This window comes from Camelus bactrianus, chromosome 27 (assembly GCF_048773025.1).
Source record: "Camelus bactrianus isolate YW-2024 breed Bactrian camel chromosome 27, ASM4877302v1, whole genome shotgun sequence".
In the NCBI taxonomy this organism is placed as follows: Eukaryota; Metazoa; Chordata; class Mammalia; order Artiodactyla; family Camelidae; genus Camelus; species Camelus bactrianus.
The window spans coordinates 25713392-25732524 of NC_133565.1; the positions used below are offsets into that span (position 1 = coordinate 25713392).

At 39.9% G+C, this 19133-nt stretch overlaps 1 protein-coding gene and 1 non-coding gene across 4 annotated transcripts in view; both read left to right on the plus strand.

Annotated features, from left to right (window-relative positions):
* Positions 1–19133, plus strand: part of TICRR (TOPBP1 interacting checkpoint and replication regulator) — a 36100-nt gene that overhangs the window by 15591 nt on the left and 1376 nt on the right. The window contains exons 12-21 of one of the 3 annotated variants that reach the window (XM_074354338.1): positions 156–392; positions 902–995; positions 2740–2797; positions 4831–4974; positions 11654–11744; positions 12816–12877; positions 13667–13801; positions 14423–14580; positions 16341–18519; positions 18646–18768. In XM_074354338.1, the coding sequence (XP_074210439.1) occupies positions 156–392; positions 902–995; positions 2740–2797; positions 4831–4974; positions 11654–11744; positions 12816–12877; positions 13667–13801; positions 14423–14580; positions 16341–18519; positions 18646–18768 (3281 nt within the window). Of the gene's footprint in view, positions 1–155; positions 393–901; positions 996–2739; positions 2798–4830; positions 4975–11653; positions 11745–12815; positions 12878–13666; positions 13802–14422; positions 14581–16340; positions 18769–19133 lie in introns of all 3 variants that reach the window. The other 2 variants (XM_074354337.1, XM_074354339.1) reach the window with 2 other exon arrangements.
* On the plus strand, positions 2612–2684 carry TRNAA-CGC (transfer RNA alanine (anticodon CGC)). Its single transcript has one exon. It is a non-coding gene; the product is annotated as a tRNA-Ala (tRNA).

The following is a 19133-nucleotide window of genomic DNA, read 5'->3' on the forward strand; positions in this document are numbered from 1 at the left end:
ACTAATGGAAATTTAAAATGATTTTACCAAGAACTACATAGGGTGTTGCCTCAGAATTATGGAATTGTTAGGACTGTTTCTCATGTTGGATGGGAAGGGAGTAGAGAGGTGGAATGGTGACTGTCTGTTCCATGTTTAACCAATCTGTTCCACAGGTATATTGACTCAATCCCAAAGACACTTGGAAATCTTTACAACAGCCTAGGGTTTGCGATTCCTCAGAAGCTGGCTGCTGTCCTTCCTACAGATTTTTTCAGTGATGACGCCATGACACAGGAGAGCAAATCACCCCTTTCTGTGCCTCTTACATCAAGTGCTCATAGATCAGCATCGGGTGGCACTGAATCTGACCAACTGGAGGAGATTCGTACCAGATCAGCTAAGAAGAGAAGGTAGGAGCCCAAGGAATTAAATTACTTGCACTGTTACAATTCTGACATAGGGCATGTTGAAGCCATAGTCTAGTTATCTTTGTCTATAATTTTTTGAACTAATATTTACCCTTCTGTCTGAATCACAGAAGCCAGTTATTGGAGTTCCTAACAAGGAGCATCTGGCACTCTTTATATTATCTGGGGAACATATAGTATGTATTGTGTAGTCCACAGTGCCCTTCTTGACAGTCCACGTGGGGTCTCCAAGAACTAGGAGCCTTCCATGAGATAAGCTTAGAGTTTCAGCTTTTTATATTTTCCATGATGCTTTATTGTTTCATAACAATATAAATCTATAGTAGTTACTCTCAGAAATTCTAGAGTTGGCTTGTTTTGCTGTTAGTTCAGGCCCACCTCATGATAACTGACTTTTATTTAAGTGTTTTGTTTCAAAATTTAATTCCATTCTAATCTATTTGTAACCTGTATCGAGTGTATATTGACTTGTTTCTTTCTATTTTTAAAAGGAAAAATGCAATAAGACATAAAAGTATTGCAGAGGTTTCACAAAATCTTCGACAAATTGAAATTCCCAAAGTGTCCAAGAGAGCTACAAAAAACGTGAGTCATTTCCAGGAAATGAGAAATGGTACTACCAGAGTTCTTCCTTTGTGCATGAGTTCATACAATAAATAATGAAAGACATTGTCTTTACTTTTAAGAAGCAGACATTGGAGGATACAGAAATAAAATTAGGATGAAAAATAATATGAAAACAAATATATGTATGTATATGTATGATTGAACTATTATGCTGTACACCAGAAATAGACACAGCATTGTCAACTGACTATACTTCAATTGAAAAAAAAAATCTCTTAACCCCACAAAAAGAAAAAAAGAAAATTAGGTATCTCTATGAATGTATATACAACTGTATGGAGTAAAGAAATAAAAATTTGTTAAGATTAATCATTTTACACAAAAATGTGACAGAAGTAATATTTTTTAAAAAGTTAGGAATCAATAAGTTAATTCAAAACCTTTAAGGTAGTTTAAAAAACTCATGAAATAATAACTAACATAAGCAAAGAGGCCATTGAAAAATAATGTACAATCACAATAGGACTTTGTGTACCAAAAAGTAGTTTTCAGTACATACGTTTTACTTCAATAACTAGTTAAAAAAAAAAAACTCTCATGAAGCCAGGTGGTAATTATTTTTCTGCGGCAGTAGATGTTAGGACTTGCCTGGTTGCAAAACAATCCAGCTGTAGTCTACATTAAGTAGAATTAATGTCTTACTAAGGGAGGAAGAAAGACAAAGAATGTGTTGAAACTTTTAAACTGCATGAATTATGGAAAGAGTTAAAATTCTTTGAGAACTAGCTCTAGAAGCATTAATCATTATAATAGTGTTTTGCTCTGTTTCTGGAGACTTATAGCTGTCTTTAGAACTGGAGGTGGGATTTCTGTTAAAGAATTTAGTGGTCACTTTCTTACTATATTTTAATACATGGAAGTGAATTAGACACAAATCTTAAGTACCTTGGAGATTTTGTTTGAAGAGTGTGAAGTCCAAAAGGTGTCAGACCACCTTTCTCACTAGAATTTACACAATTTGTAGCCCTTTCTAGCACTTCTTTTTGAAAACTTCTGTTTCTGATTGGCCACGAAAAAAGTTTACTTCTTTAAAATCAGATTTACTGAGATCAGGATTTGATTTTGGCTAACAAAGAATACCATTTATTAAGTTTCTGCTCCTATATGGCAGTTCATTCTTCAATTATTACTGTGGCATAATTGAAAAAAACAACAACAAAAATCTTTAAAAACAATTCTGTTGTTAAGATGCTATTTGAGTTTAGGCACTTGAATCCTCTACTATGATAGCAAAAAATAGCAGTTTAATACAGAGAATTCCTAAGGATATAGCCATCCTCTAATTAATTTATATGGTTTTTCCTCTTTTTTTTTTAGTTATAAGAGGTATACATAAACATCATTTAAAAATTGAAATTATATAAAGTTAAATGTTAGTGCCTCTTCAGCATCCATTCTTCAGAGGTAATCATTGATGACCCTATGTGTAGTATATTCCCAGGCCGTTTTTGTGTATTTTACAACTATTTATGTTACAGATTCCTACAAGTGGAATTGCAAGGATCAAAGTGTCTCATGTAGAATTTTTATTCTTTTATTTTAAATGAATGCCTGTTTAAATTTTGGGGGTAGAGGGAGGTTATAGCTCAGTGGTAGAGTGTTTGCCTCGCATGCACGAGGTCCTGGGTTCAGTCCCCAGTACTGCCATTTAAAAAAAATTTTTTTTTAAGTAATTTCCTTACTGGATTTTCTTGTGTTTCAGGAGAATTCTCACCCTACTCTTCAGCAGCCTCCACTCCCAGTAAAAGACACAGTACATGGTATACTTGTTTTCTTGCTGTACACAATGACAAATTTATTTTGATTGCATGTATTTAAGCAGTTGCATGTGGTTAAAAGTTACAGTTTTGTATAATTGTTAATGAAATACGTCCAAATACCATGTGCTAGAGGAGTAAGATGTTTGCATGATCTCAAAATACTGCATTTTGCAAAATAGCTGGCCTGAAATATTTTTCAAAAACACCATTAACATGAAAGCCAAAAAAGAAAAGAGGCAGAGGAACTGTTTTGTATGAAAGGAGTGTGACATTAATGCACTACATAATCCCTACATGGATCTAGATTTAGGGGGTTAGGGGGAAGCTATAAAGGATATTACTGAGATGATGAGAGAAGTTTGAAGATGGATTACATAATATGCTCTTGTTCTTAGGCATTACATGCTGAAATACAAGAAACTGAAGAGTTGTGATGCCTACAACTTACTCTGCAGCATTCAGGGGTGGGCAGTTGTGTAAATGTAGCAAGGTCTGGGGAGAAAACAAATTTTGACAGTTGGTGAATTTTAGTGACAACTCTGTTGTATTATTCCTTGAAATTTTCTATAGATATTAAACTTTTCAGAAACTTCAAATCAAATTTGCCTGTCAGGTTATGAATCAGTTTCATAGACAACCTAAGGCAGGTAACAGAGACTTTTATAATGGAGACAGAGAAACGTTTTTCAAAACTTTGGTGTGCATTGTTGGTGTCCTTAATGTTAATGTTTATATTGTTGATGGATAAACATAAGGGCTTCTCCCAGTTTGTGGAACCTGATTTATTTGGTTTTTATTTAAGTGACTTGCTCTTAGAAGAATTTTTTAACCTTTGGTAAATTTTTGAGTAGCCTCCTCTAGGCCGTCTTGCTTACGCTTAAGATGGCTGTCCTGCTAGCTTTGTCAAGTATTTCTTGACTCTTCAGCTATTTTTCCTAACTTTGAGTTTAGATGGTTATAACTCTCTTGCTCTGGAGTTAGGAAGAGGATTTAAAATACAGCAGTTCCCCCCTTATCCACAGGGTTTATGTTTTAAGACCCCTAGTGGATGCCTGAAACTGCAGATAGTACCAAACCCAATACACACTATGTTTTTTCCTATACATACATACCTATGATAAAGTTTAATTTATAAATTAGGCACAGTAAAAACTAACAATACCTAATTAACAAAATAGAACAGTTATAACATACTATAATAAAAGTTATGTGAATGTGGTCTCTTGCTTTCAAAATATCTGGTACAAATTTAAGGCCTTTTCCATCTTAACTAAGCACTTCTCATGCACTGTTGCCATAATTTATGCAGTTTTGAAGTGTGACAGCAAAACTAGCACGTATTTTTCCTTCACAATTTCACAGATAAATGATTCATTCCTACCATAGGTCTTAGCAACCTCAGCATACGGTTTTTTCCTTAGGAAACTTTTCACTTAATGGAAGCACTTTACAACTTCTCTTCAGCATATCTGAATTGCCAGCATCACTACTTTTGTGCTTTGGGGCACAAGAAGTGTTTTAAGTAAAAGAAAGTTTACTTAAACACAGCACTGCCGTCACAGCCGATCTGATAATCCTGCTAAGTGACGAACAGGTGTTATACACTGGACGGAGGGATGATTCATGCTTTGGGTGGGACCGAGCAGGACGGTATAAGATTTCATCACGCTACTCAGAAAGGCACACGATTAAAAATTTAGAAATTGTTTATTCTTGGAATTTTTCCATTTAATATTTTTAGACTGTGGTTGACTGCAGGTAACTGAAACTGTGGCAAGCGAAACCACAGATAAGGAGGGACTACTGTAACCCAGCAAATTAGTAAAATACACAAAAGAAGAAGAATGAAACCTCTGGAATTGAAAAGAACAGTTTTCCTAGTTGAGGCTGAATACAAATCCTGTTAGTAAATATGAATATAGCAATCAGTCTGTAGAATAGTTTCCTCAAGCAAATTCTGTTTTGGGTATCTTTCTTCTCCCAGATATGGCATTTATTAATGATAATATTTGACTTTTTAAAAATGCTTTTAGAAGTGACCAAAGTTCGAAGAAATCTCTTCAACCAGGAAATGATTTCTCCTTCAAAGAGAATAAAGCGGGGGTTACCTAGAAGCCATTCTGTGTCAGCTGTAGAAGGTCTGGAGCATAAACTTGACAACTTCAAGAGCACCAAAGGTACTAAATTTTAGTGTAACCAAGAGAAGGGGGTTCTTGAACCCAAACCAGTCCTCATTTATACACAAGATTTTGTGTAGACATGTTTTTAATTCTCAGGCATATGCCTAGAAATGAAATTACTGGATCATATGGTAACTATATGTTTAACTTTTTGAGGAATTACCAAATTGTAGTCCAAAGTGGCTAAACAATTTTACATTCCCACTCCAGTGTATGAGGGTTCTAATTTCTCCACATCTTGCCATCACCTTTCAATTGTCCTTTTTTTGATTCTACTAATTCTAGTGGGTGTGAGGTGGTATTCCTTGAAGACTAATGTGGAGCATCTTTTCTTGTGCTCACTGGCCATTTGTATATCTTCTTTGGAGAAATCTTTGCCCATTTTAAAATTGGGTTGTTTGTCTTTTTACTGTTGAGTTGTAAGAGTTTATATTTTCTAGATACTAGTCTCTTACTAGATATATGATTTGCAAATATTTTTTCCCAATATGTGGGTTGTCCTTTCACTTTCTTGATAGTGTCCTTTTGATACACAGACTGTTTTTAATTGTTAGTGTCATAGCTAAAAATCCATTACTTGATCCAATAGTTTAAACTCTTATATTTAGGTCTTTGATTCATTTTGAGTTAGTTTTTGTATATTATATAGTGTCATTCTTGTATGTAGCTATCTGGCTGTGCCGGCCCCACGTGTAGAAAAGACTATTCTTTGCTCATTGAATTGTCTTAGCATCCTGGTCAAGTTGTTACAGTGTTAATTCTTTTTTATTTTTATTTATTTATTTATTTTAATGTAATAACACCATGTTCTTTTTTTTTTTTTTTCATTGTCACATTTTTTTTTCGCTATGAGCTACAACCAGATCTTGTATATTTTTCCCTGTGCTATACAGTATAATCTTGTTTATCTATTCTGCATTTTAAAATCCCAGTCTGTCCCTTCCCACCCCCTAGTGTTAATTCTTTTTTAAATGTCAGGTAGAATTCAGCAGTGAAGCCTTCTGGGCCTGGGTATTTCGTTGTCAGAAGCTTTTTGATAACCAATTTCATCTTTTTACTTGTTACAGGTTTATCCAAATTTTCTATTTCTTCTTGAGTCTGTTTGCAGTAGTTTGTGTCTTTCTAGGAATTTATCCATTTCATCTACGTTTTCTAATTTGCTGTTTTACAGTTGTTCTTAGTATTCCCTTACAATTCTTTTTATTTCTGTAAGGTTGGTATTTATATTCCCTTTTTTGTAGTAGTTTGAGTGTTCCGTCTTTTTTCTTGGTCATTCTAGCTAAAGGTTTGTCAATGTAAAGGTCTTTTCAAAGAAGCAGCTTTTAGTTTCATTGATTTTTTTCTATTGTTTTTATTATTTCCTTCCCTCTGCTTGCTTTGGTGTTAGCTTGATCTTTTTCAGTTTTTTAATGAGGTTTTGTTATTATTAATTTTTTTTAATGCAGACTTCTTTTTTTAATACAGGCGTTTATAGGTACAAATTCCCCTCTAAGCACTGCTTTAGTTGCATCCTGTAAGTTTTGGTATGTTGTGGTTTTCAATTTCATCATCTCCAAATATTTTCTAGTTTCCCTTGTGATTTCTTTTTTGATCCATTGGTTGTTTAGGAGTGTGTTAATTTTCACATATTTGTGAGTTTCCCAAATTTCCTTCTGTTACTAATTTCTATTTCATTCCATTATAGTTGGAGAACATACTGTGTATGATTTCAGCCTTTTTAAATTTTTCAAGACTTGTTAACACTTGGCCTGTTTTGGAGAATATTCTATGTGTGCTTGAGAAGAATGTGTATTCTGCTCCTGTTGGGTAGAATGTCCTATAGATGTCTGTTAAGTCTGGTTGGTTTATGGTGTTATTCAAGTTTTCTGTTTCCTTGTTGATCTTCTGTATAACTGTTCCATCCATTATTGAAAGTTGAGTATTAAAGTTTCCAACTATTATTGTTGACTTACCTATTTTTTTCCTTCAATTATGTCAGTTTTTTGCTTCATATATTTTGGGTCCCTATTGTTAGGTGTGTATATATTTATAATTGTATCTACTTGATGGATTGAACTTCTTTTTAATCAATATATACTGTACTTTGTCTTTTGTAACCTTTTTTGATTTAAAGTCTATTTTGTTTTATAATAGCATAGCCATGCCAGCCCTCTTTTGCACAAAATATCTTTTTCTGTCCTTTCACTTTCAACCTCATTGTGTCTTTGTAGTGAAAGTGAGCCTGTAAACAACATATAGTTGGTCTATATTTACAAAAAAAAAACCCTTCTGCCAATTTCTGGTTTTTAATTGGAACACTTAATCCATATACATTTAATTAATTACTGATGAGAAAGGACTTTTGCCATTTTCTATTTATTTTTTAGATACCTTACACCTCTTCTGTTCTTCCACTTCTGCATTACTGCCTTTTTTGCATTTAGCTGATTTTTTTTGTAGTGTACCATTTTGATTCCCATCATCTTTCTTTTTCTGTATATTTTCTAATTATTTTCTTAATGATTACCTCAGAGAGTAAAATTAATATCTTAAACTTAAAACTTATTGAATAATACCAGCTTAGTTTCAGTAGTATGCACCCTGTTTCTATATATTTCCATCATATTTAGCAAGTTTTCAACCATTATTTCTTCAATTTTTTTTCTGCCCTTTTTTCTCTTCTAGGACTCGAATATTTGTATGTTCTTGATGGTGTCCCACAGGTCCCTCAGGTTTTGTTCATTTTTCTTCATCCTTTTTTCTTTCTGCTCAGACTAGATAACATTGATTGCCTTATGTTCAAGTTTACTGATTCTTCTGCCTGCTTGGATATGAAGTTGAACCCCTCTAGCAAATTTTTCATTTCAGTTATTGTACTTTTTATCTCTAAAACTCTGTTTGGTTCTTCTTTACAATTTCTATCACCTGTTTGATATTCTCATTTGTTCATACATTTTTTTCCCCCGAATTTAGTTTTTTGTTCATGGTTTCCTTGAGCTCACTGAGCATATTCAGAATATTGTTAACTCTGGAAATCAGGTTCTCCCACTTCTGAGGGGATTGCTGATCTTTGCTTACTGAGGGCTGTCCATTTGTGCCTTTTCTGAACTATTTTTACAAAGTGTGTATACCTTGTTGTGTGGTAACTGAAGTTTCTGTTCTGTTAATCTCTGTGGTTAGCCAGTGACCTGATAAAGATTCCCTTAAATGTCTGGCTCCAAAAAGGAAAAAACAAAAAGGTGTTCCAGTCCCTTAAATCTTCTGATAGGTGGCAGTTGGGGGAAGCTGCTGCAATGGGAGAGAGCAGAAACCAAGGCAAGTGTCTGCACCGGCCCCACTGGGCTCCACTCTCCAGGGCACGCTGACTGAAGCACATAACCCCAAATTTCGAAGACAGGATTCCCACTGTCTGCCCTGCCACCAGCCAGCTGCTCCTAGAATGTGGACCCCTGTCCCCACAGCTGCAGTGGGGCTGAGGAAAGGAGGACAGTAGCTGGTTTGTGCACGTCATTCCCTTGACTGAGGATCAGACTCTCCCTTCATCAAGCACCTCCCTGATTGTCACAGTGTCCAGTTAGGTTCCAGAGTTCCAAAACAGTTTATTCTGATCATTTATTTCCTAGTTTACTAGTTTTAGTGGCGAGATCAAACCCTAGAGCTTCCTATTTCACCATTTTGTGTGATACCACTTTCCCTGGGGATTACAATTAGTATCATAATTTGTCTAGTTCAGATTAATACCAATTTAATTTCAGGAGTACAAAAACTTTGCTCCTGTGTAGTTAGATTTTCCTTCCCCTTTCTTTCTGCTATATTGTCATACAGATTACATCTTTATACATTGTATGCCCATCAGCACAGATTTATAATCATTGCTTTCATTGCTTTATCTTTAACTCAAAGGAGAAAGAATTACAAACAAAAATAGTGTTATTCTGTTGTTTGCATTTATATATAGAGTTACCTTTACCAGTGCTCTTTAATTCTTCACGTGGATTCACCTCTCCAGTGCCCTTTCCTTTCATCCTGAAGGACTCCCTGCAGTCTTGTACTTGTTGGGCTGGTCTGCTAACGTCTCATTCCCAGTGTTGGTTTTTGTTGTTGTTGTTGGGGGCGGGGTGTGTGTGGTGATTTCTCCTTAATGTTTGAATAATTTTACAAGATACAGAATTCTTGGTTGAGTCTTTTTTCTTTCAGCACTTTGATTACATCATCACAGTATCTTTTTGTTATTCTATATTTCTGATGAGAGATCAGCTGTTAATCTTATTGAGGATTCCTTGTACATGATGGATCGCTGCTTTCTTGATTCTTTCAAGATTCTCTTTTCCCTTCTGACTTCTAACAGTTTGATTATGATTTGTCTAGTGTTGGTCTCTTTGACTTTATCCTGCTTGGGTTTATTGAGCTTCTTGGATATGTAATGTCTTTCATCAAACATGGGAAGTTTTCAGCCAGCATTTCTTCAAATATTTTTTCTGCCACTTTCTCTCATCTCCTTCTGGGACTTCTACTATGTCTATGTCGTTACGCTTGATTGTGTCCCATAGGTGTCTGAGACTCTGTTCATTTTTCTTCATTCTTTTTTCTTTCTGTCCCTCAGATTGAATAATCTCAATTACTTCACATTTGTTGATTATTTCTTCTACCACCTTGGATCAACTTCTGGGCCCTCTAATGAATATTTCATTTTAGATAATGTACCTTTTAGCTTTAGAATTTCTTTTTTTTTTTAAATGATTTCTGTCTCTTTATTGATATTCTCTATTTGGCCAGTTATCAGGCTCATATTTCCTTTAGTTCTTTAGAGGTTTTTTGTTAAGTTCTTTGAACATATTTCCGATAGCTAATTTAAAGTCTTGGGCTAATAAATCCAATGTCTGGACTTCCTCAGGGATGCTTTTAATTGAATGATTTTTTTCCCCTGTGTATAAGCCATGCTTTCTAATTTCTCGTCTCATATCTTTTGCTGACAACTGGCCATTTTAAATAATATAATGAGTCAACTCTGACAATCAGACCTCTCCTGCTTCCTAGCAGGGTTTGTTATTAACTGTTACTGCCTTTGTTTATTTTCCTGAACGAAATTTTTTTTCTTAAGTTAAAATTATTTATTTTGTGGGGGGAGGTAATTAGGTTTATTTATTTGTTTGTTTGTTTTTAATGAAGGTACTGAAGAATGAACCTTGTGCATTCTTTTTTTTTTTCTTTTTAACTTTTTTTTTATTGAGTTATAGTCATTTTACAGTGTTGTGTCAAACAGGACCTCATGCATTCTAAGCAAGTATTCTGTCATGTGCAGCCGCCAAGGTCTCTGCTTGCGTAGCTTAGTGGTCAGTTAAGGGTTGGACAGAGATTTTCTTATATGCCTTTGCTGAGGGGCCCTGTGTGTGCATTGGCCCATGTCTTCAGTACTCAGCTACACATTTTACAGCTCTACTTTCTGTTTTCCAGAGCCTCAAGGTCAGCTAAAGGTGACAGCTGAGGGCCTTCTTGGGTCCATCCTGGCATGCACATGGCCCTACAGCACATTGACTTTTCTGACACACTCCTGGGAACCTAAGTTAGCAGAGTCCCCTATGGACATCTCATTCCCCAGTTTTCCCATCTAAACTTTTGGTCAGCTTATTGTTTGCCCCAAGTGTTATCACCACCTCAAGCAGCTGTGATGTTGACAATTGCTGCTGATTGTTTTCAGTAAATGCTCCCTGGGAAAAGGTTGTTTGCGCTTGGTGAGTTCTGAGTCAGAGTCAGGTCAAATACAGAGAGGCCTTTTGAGTGGCATTTTCCAGGGAAACGCCACATAGGAAATAATGACAGTTATCTGGGAATGAGGCTTTGGAGGAGCTTGGACCCCATTCTGCCCCATCCAGAGGCTCCTGGACTGTTGGTTTTTGCTGTAATTGTGGGCTCTTAAGGCTACCATGGGGCTGGGAACAGGAGGTTGGGACTGGAGCAAGTTAAAGTTCCACAGAGCTTGCTATTCTTAATGAGATTCAGCTGTTTTGTTGAGTGACTACTCCCTGGATTGTTGCAAACTGGTTAAATTTCCAAAGTTCTGGAAAATTTGATTTTGACCATTTTTGCCAATGTTCTCATTCCTTTTATGGAGGAGAATTTTTTCAGAGGTCCTTACTCAACATTCTTGATGACATCACTCTTTTAGTCATTTTTATCTTCCTTAAAACCAGTCCTCCCATGAGAAGCTTGTCTATCTACCTTGTTGAGAAAATTTATGCCAGCTAGATTTATCTTTATATTAAATATCTTAACATTGCATGGCATATCACCATTTTCATCTACTTTATTTCATTTAATCATAAATAAAAGAACCATCAACTAGGTAGACAGATGTTGTAATAAGTCAGCATTTTTCATTTTTTCAGGGTTATTATTTTTAAATCTTAGAATATTTTACATTGACTTATTATTAAACTCTAATAGTGCTGATACACTGTTGTATCATGTTAAATTGAGTGCTATTATTACACCTTGGTCCAAAAGAATTAACTTAGCATGCAAGAGTACTGGTTCAATCCCCAGTATCCATTTAAAAAAAGAGAGAGAGAGATAATCAAAAAACCTTTAAGAGCCCCTCTAGCTAAGTTATAAACCATATTTAAGTTCTAACTGCTCCCTTTGCCTTGCTTCTCCTCCTTGATAAGATTAAGTGAAATATATATTGTTTACATTTTAGGTTATCGCAAGCTGCTGACTAAGAGTGTGGCTGAGACTCCAGTACATAAGCAAATCTCCAGAAGATTGCTTCATAGACAAATTAAGGGCAGGTGAGCAAGCAACATCCTTGTCTAGCTTCTTCATACACCCACACAGCCTCCTTGATGATCTTGTGGGCCACCGTTTCCCTTCTCATGACCTTCATGACTCAAGTCTTAACTGTGTTGCTTATAACCAAAGACAGACATTCCATAAACTCTTTGCAGGTTGGAGAACCATACAGGACATATGCTTTGTGTCTGTTTTCTTTCACTTGACGTAATTGTTTTGAGATTTATCCATGTTGTTGCATATATCACTAGTTCATTCCATTTTATTGCTGAGCAGTATTCCATTGAATGGATATTCCACAATTTAAAAATCTGCTCGTGTGTTGACAGAGGGAAGGAGGGAGTCTCACTGCCAGGCAAGGCTGGAGGTCTAGGATCCCAACTTGGCCTGTTCAGGCAGGTGTGTGATATGGGACCAGTTTCCATAACATTTGGTTTGGAGTAGGGCAGTTCTTGCCTGAAAGTTGGTCTTGCTTGGGTGCCCCTTTCCTGCTTTGGCTGGAGAGAGCTAGCTTTCCTTACGGCAGTTTTTGCCTGCACTTCTTGGTGTTTTGGGGTTTTCAGCTTCTTCAGCACCCAATCCAGGATCTTTGAAGCAAAAAGGATACTCCGGGAGCTCACTGCCTTGTCTCACCTTAGTCCTGAGGTCCCAAGCCTCTTCTCTCCACCTTTGAGAGTCTTCTGTTTACTTTATATATAACGTCCAGGGTTCGTAGCTGTACATAAGATTAGGGAGAAGTGCGTCTACTCCTTGTCAGGGCTCCATCTGGACATTATTTGTGTGCGGAGTTTACACACTTGTGCAAATTCATCTACAGGGTAAATTGCAAGAAGTAAAATTTGTGGGTCAGAAGATACACATATTTTTAATTTTGTTGGTGTAAAACTGCTTTCCAAAAAAAAGTTCTAACCATTTCACTCTGGACGTAATGTGTGAGAGTGCTTGCCAGCAGTGGTGTCATTAAGACCACGTGTGGTCTCTGTTACCTTGTGAGGTGAGAAGCTGTATCTCTTTGATACATGTTGATTACAAGTGATGTTGAATAATTCTTGTGCTTGTTGTTCCTCAAGATCAGCTGATCCTGGTCCTGATATTAATGTTGTTGAAGAGTCCCCAGAAAAAGGAGAAAATGGTATTACCTACTTTTGTTTTTGTGCTTTACCTACTTTCTGTGAAAGCTTTTCTGTTCTTGTGTTATTGCTCAGCATATCCTAAGATATTTTGCAGACATTATGATAGCTCTGGGCCCACAGTGTACACTAGTAAATATTTATTGGTGAGTGGTCTTTTACACAGAATGTACTGGACAGTTTCTGGAGAAGAAATATTTTTAAACGGTAGAAATGGGATTCAGAATGAAAACTAAATTACTATGTTAATATAAAGTACTGTGGCTTATTTTTAAACTATACATGATGAAGGAGGGGTTTCCAAACACTAGCTTATTTTTTTAAATCAGGTAGTTTGTTTATTGTAGGAAAACCAGAAAACAGAGAGAAGACAAAATTTTAATTATCACTTGGTAATCCCATAACTCAGAAATACTTTGTTAACATTTAGCTTTAATAATATAGGTGTTGTTCCTATATAAATATATGTAACATAAATATGAGAGCTGTGATTTTTAAGTTTTTTAAATTTTTAACAGAAGTCACAGTATACTTTACAAATCTTTTTCCACTCTACATCATGCTTAAGGGCAGCAGATTATGAGACTTGTGCAGGTTACAGACTGGTGGATTGGTGTTTTTTGTGCTTTGTTGGTGTCACCTCTTATATCCCCCTTAGCTTTGTCACAACACTTCAGAGATCTCAAAGCTAATAGCTTGTCAAATTTCCATCTTGTACATGGTGTTACATGAGTGTTGCCTATTTCATATGTGGGGAAATGCCAAGCTTGCATCTCTTTCTGGTTTTGTAGAAGTAAGTTTGAGACGAAGTCCTCGAATCAAGCAGTTGTCATTCAGCAGGACAAATTCTGGTTCCTTCTACTCTGTGTCTCAACCAAAGTCTCGAAGTATCCAAAGAGTTCACTCACTCCAGCAAGTCAAGTCAGGTAACACACTTACCTGCCTGTTTCAGAGGTCCACGTGAACTTTGTGGGAAGTGTTTTTGGGAAAAGTATGAAGTTTGACATTTTCTTTCTTGACACTGGAGGAGTAGAATAGGTATATGTACATATTGGAGGTTCAGGGTGATGATGACCAGATGAAGAATCCATTGCCACCATTATCAGAGTCATCCCTTTGAGGGGCTCCTATGGTTAGTTATGCAAAGTATCTTTGTAGGTAATTCATTCATTCAAGAGGAAATACCTATAATTTCTACCACATGTTCAGATACTACAGCAAGGTGTCCGCAGGCAGAAGATGTGTTTGTATGTGCTTCATTCTTTTATCCATTATTGGCTTAGATCGTCAGATGTGTCTTTTTATATTTGTCATTGCAAATTCAATTATTTCAGTTGCCTACATCTCCTAACATAGGGGCTGGGCTTAATGTGCAGTCTTAAAATTCAGGAGAGCAGCAGTCATTGCCCTTGCTTTCATAATTAGGTGGGATTTCCCCCAGTTGCTCTAAAAAATTGTCATCTTTTTTGTATGGACTGGCTGTTTTATGAGTATTGGGAAGGCAGGAGTTGAAAGAATTAAATATTGTCACTGTTTTTGACTTGCAGACCAAAGAGAAAATTCCCTAGTCCAAAGTATTCGGTCTCCCAAGAGGCTTCTTTTCGGGGCAATGTCTGAGATGATCAGTCCCCCCGAGAAGGGTTCAGCTCAAACTAAAAGGCCTTCAAGAAACGCATTGGGTTCTGAAATACCTACAGTTTATCAGGTACAAAACTACTATGATGTTTAAAATAGTATAGTTTGGGGAACATGGAGACATGGACAAGGAAGCCCACTGAGTCCATCAGGGAAGAGAAGGTAAAAGAGATCTGAAGTGGCTGGGGTGACTCAAGTGAGTGATTACTGGGTGTATGGGGACTTACGGCAGCGGTTTGGCTGAGGCCAAGGCGGTGGTGAGAAGAGAGAAAGGTTTCATCTGCTCTCTTGGCTTCATCTACCATTTATGTTAGGCAGTACATATATATGTTTCTGAAACGTGCAGTATCGTTTTTATCTGTTGGATTGCCCACTCAACCCAGTCGCCCGTGTTAGAAACCTGGACTTCTCCCTCTCCTCGGGCTTGGCGAATCAACCGGTCCTGCCCATTTTATTGACAAACTATCTTACACCCATTCCCTCTTCTCTATCCTTGCGGTACTTGCCCTTGTTCAGTTCTGCCTGGAACAACTGAACAGCCTTTTCCCTCTCAAATCCATCCTGCCCCCAGAGGTCAGAGTGACAACTTTATGACCCCAATAGATGCTCCTCTTACCCCATCACTTTGCTTGGAGCTCTACCACATTCTTCATCTGTTAAAACTGAATATTCAAAGTTTTCCGAAAATGAAACCTGTATTCAAAAATAATTTTTGTTTGGAAACCCAAAAAAACTGCTTCGAGAATGGGGGAAGACGTGGAGGGAACTGTGGGAAAGGTTTGAAAACCACAGTTGTATAGGACAATGTTGTCTCCTCCCTGGGTAGGCAAGGGCCTCTGTGGGCTGGTCCCTGCTGGCCTGGCCGGCCTCAGCCCTCACCCCTCTCCACTTCACACTCCACCTTCCCAGCAGCCTCGGGATGCACACAACTGTCTTTGGCTTTTGTGCGTTTGCTTATACTGTTTTCTATGCCCAAAGCTCCCTCTCCCCCACTTTCCCATCTTTTCTCTTCAGGTGCTGACACTCATTCTTTAGGACATGACTTGCTATTCCTGTTCCCTGTTCCCCTCACTAGGTTAGACAGCCAGCCCTCCCTGTGCTCCCATGTTGCCTCGTGCACGCCCCTGTTGTTGCACTGGCCACACGGTATTATCATCTGTCTATACCCCACATGAAATGCCAACTAGACCAGGATTCCCCTGAGCTGATCAGATAAGACTGTATAAACGATAGGTGTCTGACCACTTTCCTGTTGGAATATTTAACTGCATTTTTGCAAGAAGGAAATTTGGGGGGGGGGTGTCCTTTCTGAGATGTTGTCTTTGTTGCTGTGCCTTAAATATCCGTATATTCCATGTTCCACCTCATCCCCCAGCCCACTCCCACACACACACTGCCTGCCACATAGTAGGTACTTACAAGCACATGTTGAATGTGGGTGAACAGCAGATGATGTGGCACCTAGAGGCTACTGTAGACGAAGATCAGAAATAGTTGTGGTGTGATATATTTAGAGACAAAGCATGTTTTAGCTGTAGTATGTGAAGTGTTAAAATTACTTGTCTAGGTGGGGAGGAAAAAAAATATTTGTCTTAGGAGAAGAAACTAACTGGATACAGTGCTTGGTGCTAGAAAAAGTGGACAAGTAAAATCTGGGTCATGTTTTGAAAGTGGAAACGTGTCACCATATGAAATCCAATTTAAGGTCATTCCTTTGGCTGACTATAAATCTCCCATTTGCCTTTTTAATCATCTTAGAGATTAATAAAACACTCTTTAGAGATACAGATTATGATGTTCAAGCACTGAAATAAGCATCTTTCTTTACAGACTCCTGAGAAGAGTTCCTGGAAATCTCCGAGCTCTTCCAAAGCTACACCAAGAAGATTCCCTCATACACCGCCAACTCCATTGTGCACCCCTGAGAGGATGCGAAAATCCCCTGCAGAAATGACCCCTGCCAAAAAGGTCATTTTTAAGGAGTCCATAAAAGACTCCTCACACAGCTGGGATTCACCATCTCAACCAAAAGTCACTCCCCAGAGAAGACGCTCCCTGGCAGAAGGGGGCACCTCTCCTCTTGAAATGATACCGAGAACTCCCCAAAGGCCAGGCAGTCAGCCACCTAGGCTTTTGCAGAACTCTCCTTGGCCACGTTTGATGAATTCTAATCCAGAAAGCACCTCCTGCCCAGCAGCCCTGGTTTCGTCAGCTTCCCAGACCAGGAGTGAGTGTCTGACTCCCGTCAGATACTCTCAAACACCTCTGAGGGGAGCAGCCTCGGGGGTGCCAAGAGAAGCTGCCTTCGTGGGCACACCTCCAAACCAGAAAGGCCAGCTCCTCTGTGGCCCCGGAGCTTCTCAGGCAGAGGAGCTGGCGCAGAAGTGGAAGGATGCAGCTATCAGAACCCCAGAGAGATCAGGGAACACAACTCTGACTTGTTCCCCACCGATTTCCACAGAGAATTCTATTACCTCTCCTTTATGTGGTATTTCCAGGAAGAGTCCATTTGGGAAATTTTCTAGAGAGTCTCCTTCCCCTGGAGAACTGGATTGGAAAGAGGCCCGGCAGTCATCCAGCGTAGCCACATCTCCCTCCTGTCCTGCTCCCTCAACTCCCCTCAAAGCCTCACAGATAGCTAAATCCGACCCCCGACCCCCTCCACCCCCTTCTAAAATTGGCAAAAGGCACAGAAAGACCACTGATCCTGAAAGAAGCTTCCTGGAGGGCCAGCCTAACAGCTCTGCTGCCTGGAGGGTTGCCGTAACCGACAACCCAGTTGCCGTCACAGACACTAGAAAGAACCGGAAGGAAGTGACCCTCTCTCCTGAAAGACATAGTTACCCTGCGACTGGCTTCGCAAGTGACTGGTGTACATCCCCTCCTCTGCTTATTGCAGGAGACTCGGAGTATCTTACTCTCTTGGATGAAGCTGAGCGCCATGGCGGTGATAACTTCAGTAGTAACACTTCACCAGTGGAAGAAGGTGAGGGGTCAGGGACATTGGCTGCAGATGAGAAGCCTTCTCTGTGCAATCCGGGGATTCCTCCCTCTTCTCCTTCCTCTGAGCCCTGCTCTCCCTGGACACCCTCCTATGACCTGCGCTGCACCGCAGACAGGAGGCAGCGCCAGGCTGCTGCACAACTGGAGAATCTGCAGGCGTCAACCTGGCTCTCTGAAGCCTCTGCTAGCCCACAGACCTACGAGGTTGAGCTGGAGATGCAAGCTTCGGGCCTTCCCAAGCTTCGAATTAAAAAGATAGACCCCAGCCCTCTGTCAGAAGCTGAGCCCCTGCAAAGGGAGGAGAGCTTTCTGGGAGAGGAGAGTTCCCTCCGTGGTCTCGGCATGCCCAGGGCCAGCAAGTCCTCAGGCAAACCCGAAGCCACCTACCTGTCACCTCCCTGCCTTTGCCCCTCGCACAGCACCCCTGGCAAGAGCGGGGGACAGACCTACATCTGCCAGTCCTGTACCCCAACCCGCTGCCCCTCTAGTACCCCCTCTCCGTTTCAGACAGATGTTGGGGTTCCTTGGACACCATCCCCCAAGCACAGCGGGAAGACAACTCCGGACACAATTAAAGACTGGCCCCGGAGGAAGAGGGCGGTGGACCGCAGCCTCGGTTCCTCTGCCGGGAGGAGCGAGGTCAGCACAGAGCTTCCTGGGGCTGTGTCACTGCTGGAGCTGGAGGGAAAGGAACGAGGCCTTGAACTCAGCATCACCAAGACTGCCATCCTGGGGGATTTTGAGCTCGAGGGAGTGTGTCAGCTGCCAGACCAGTCGCCTCCAAGGGACAGTGTGCCTAAGGCCGAGGAAGCCTTCTTCTGGGGACAGTCTGGTTTGGGATCCAGGAAGAGACTGCTTTCTGCCAAGGAGGAAGCTGAGTGTCAAGCCAAAAGAGTCTGTGACAAGCAGAGAGTAGACTCTGAAGTCAGTAGGAGTGAAGAGAGGTCCCCAGGCACGGGTGTGCGACAGCTCCCCTCTGTGGCAGATGACGAGGTGTTTGTTTCAGGTGAGTTAGCTGCCTCATGGCTCTGTCCGTGGTACTGGGGAGGAGGCGGTGAGGAGATGCCTCTCAGGAAGGCTCGGGCTTCCGTCCTGCGGCTGTGGGGCTGTGCTGACTGTGCCGTCCCTTTAGGTGCCACCCCGCCTCCCGGCTGTGCCATGCGGAGCTGCCTCTCTGCCAGCGGCCTGCAGGCGCTGACCCACTCTCCGCTGCTTTTTCAGGGGAAAACGCCCTCTCAGTATAAAGACGCCAGAGGTAATTTGTTGAAGGTCCTGGAGGCTTTACCAGGATCAAACTTGAATCCTTTGGGTGACTCTCAAGTTAGCGCAGGGTTTTTATTTTTAAGAAGTTGAATCTTGGAGTCGTAGGGACTGCCCGAGTGTGGGACGGATGATTTTTATCCCTGCAGTGACATGTGCCCTTCCCAGAGAAACTCCATTATTAGGGCTTCTCTGCATCTAAACAGAAACCTCCAAATCCTACCGAATTACTTCAGCTTCTTGAAGACAGTGACAGAAGCAGGCACACAACCACTTAGTGCTCGTCTGCGGCCCCTGGGAGCTGAGGGGGGAGAGCAACGCCAGTGATAGGTGTGGAGCCAGCTGCTGCCCCTCGGGGCT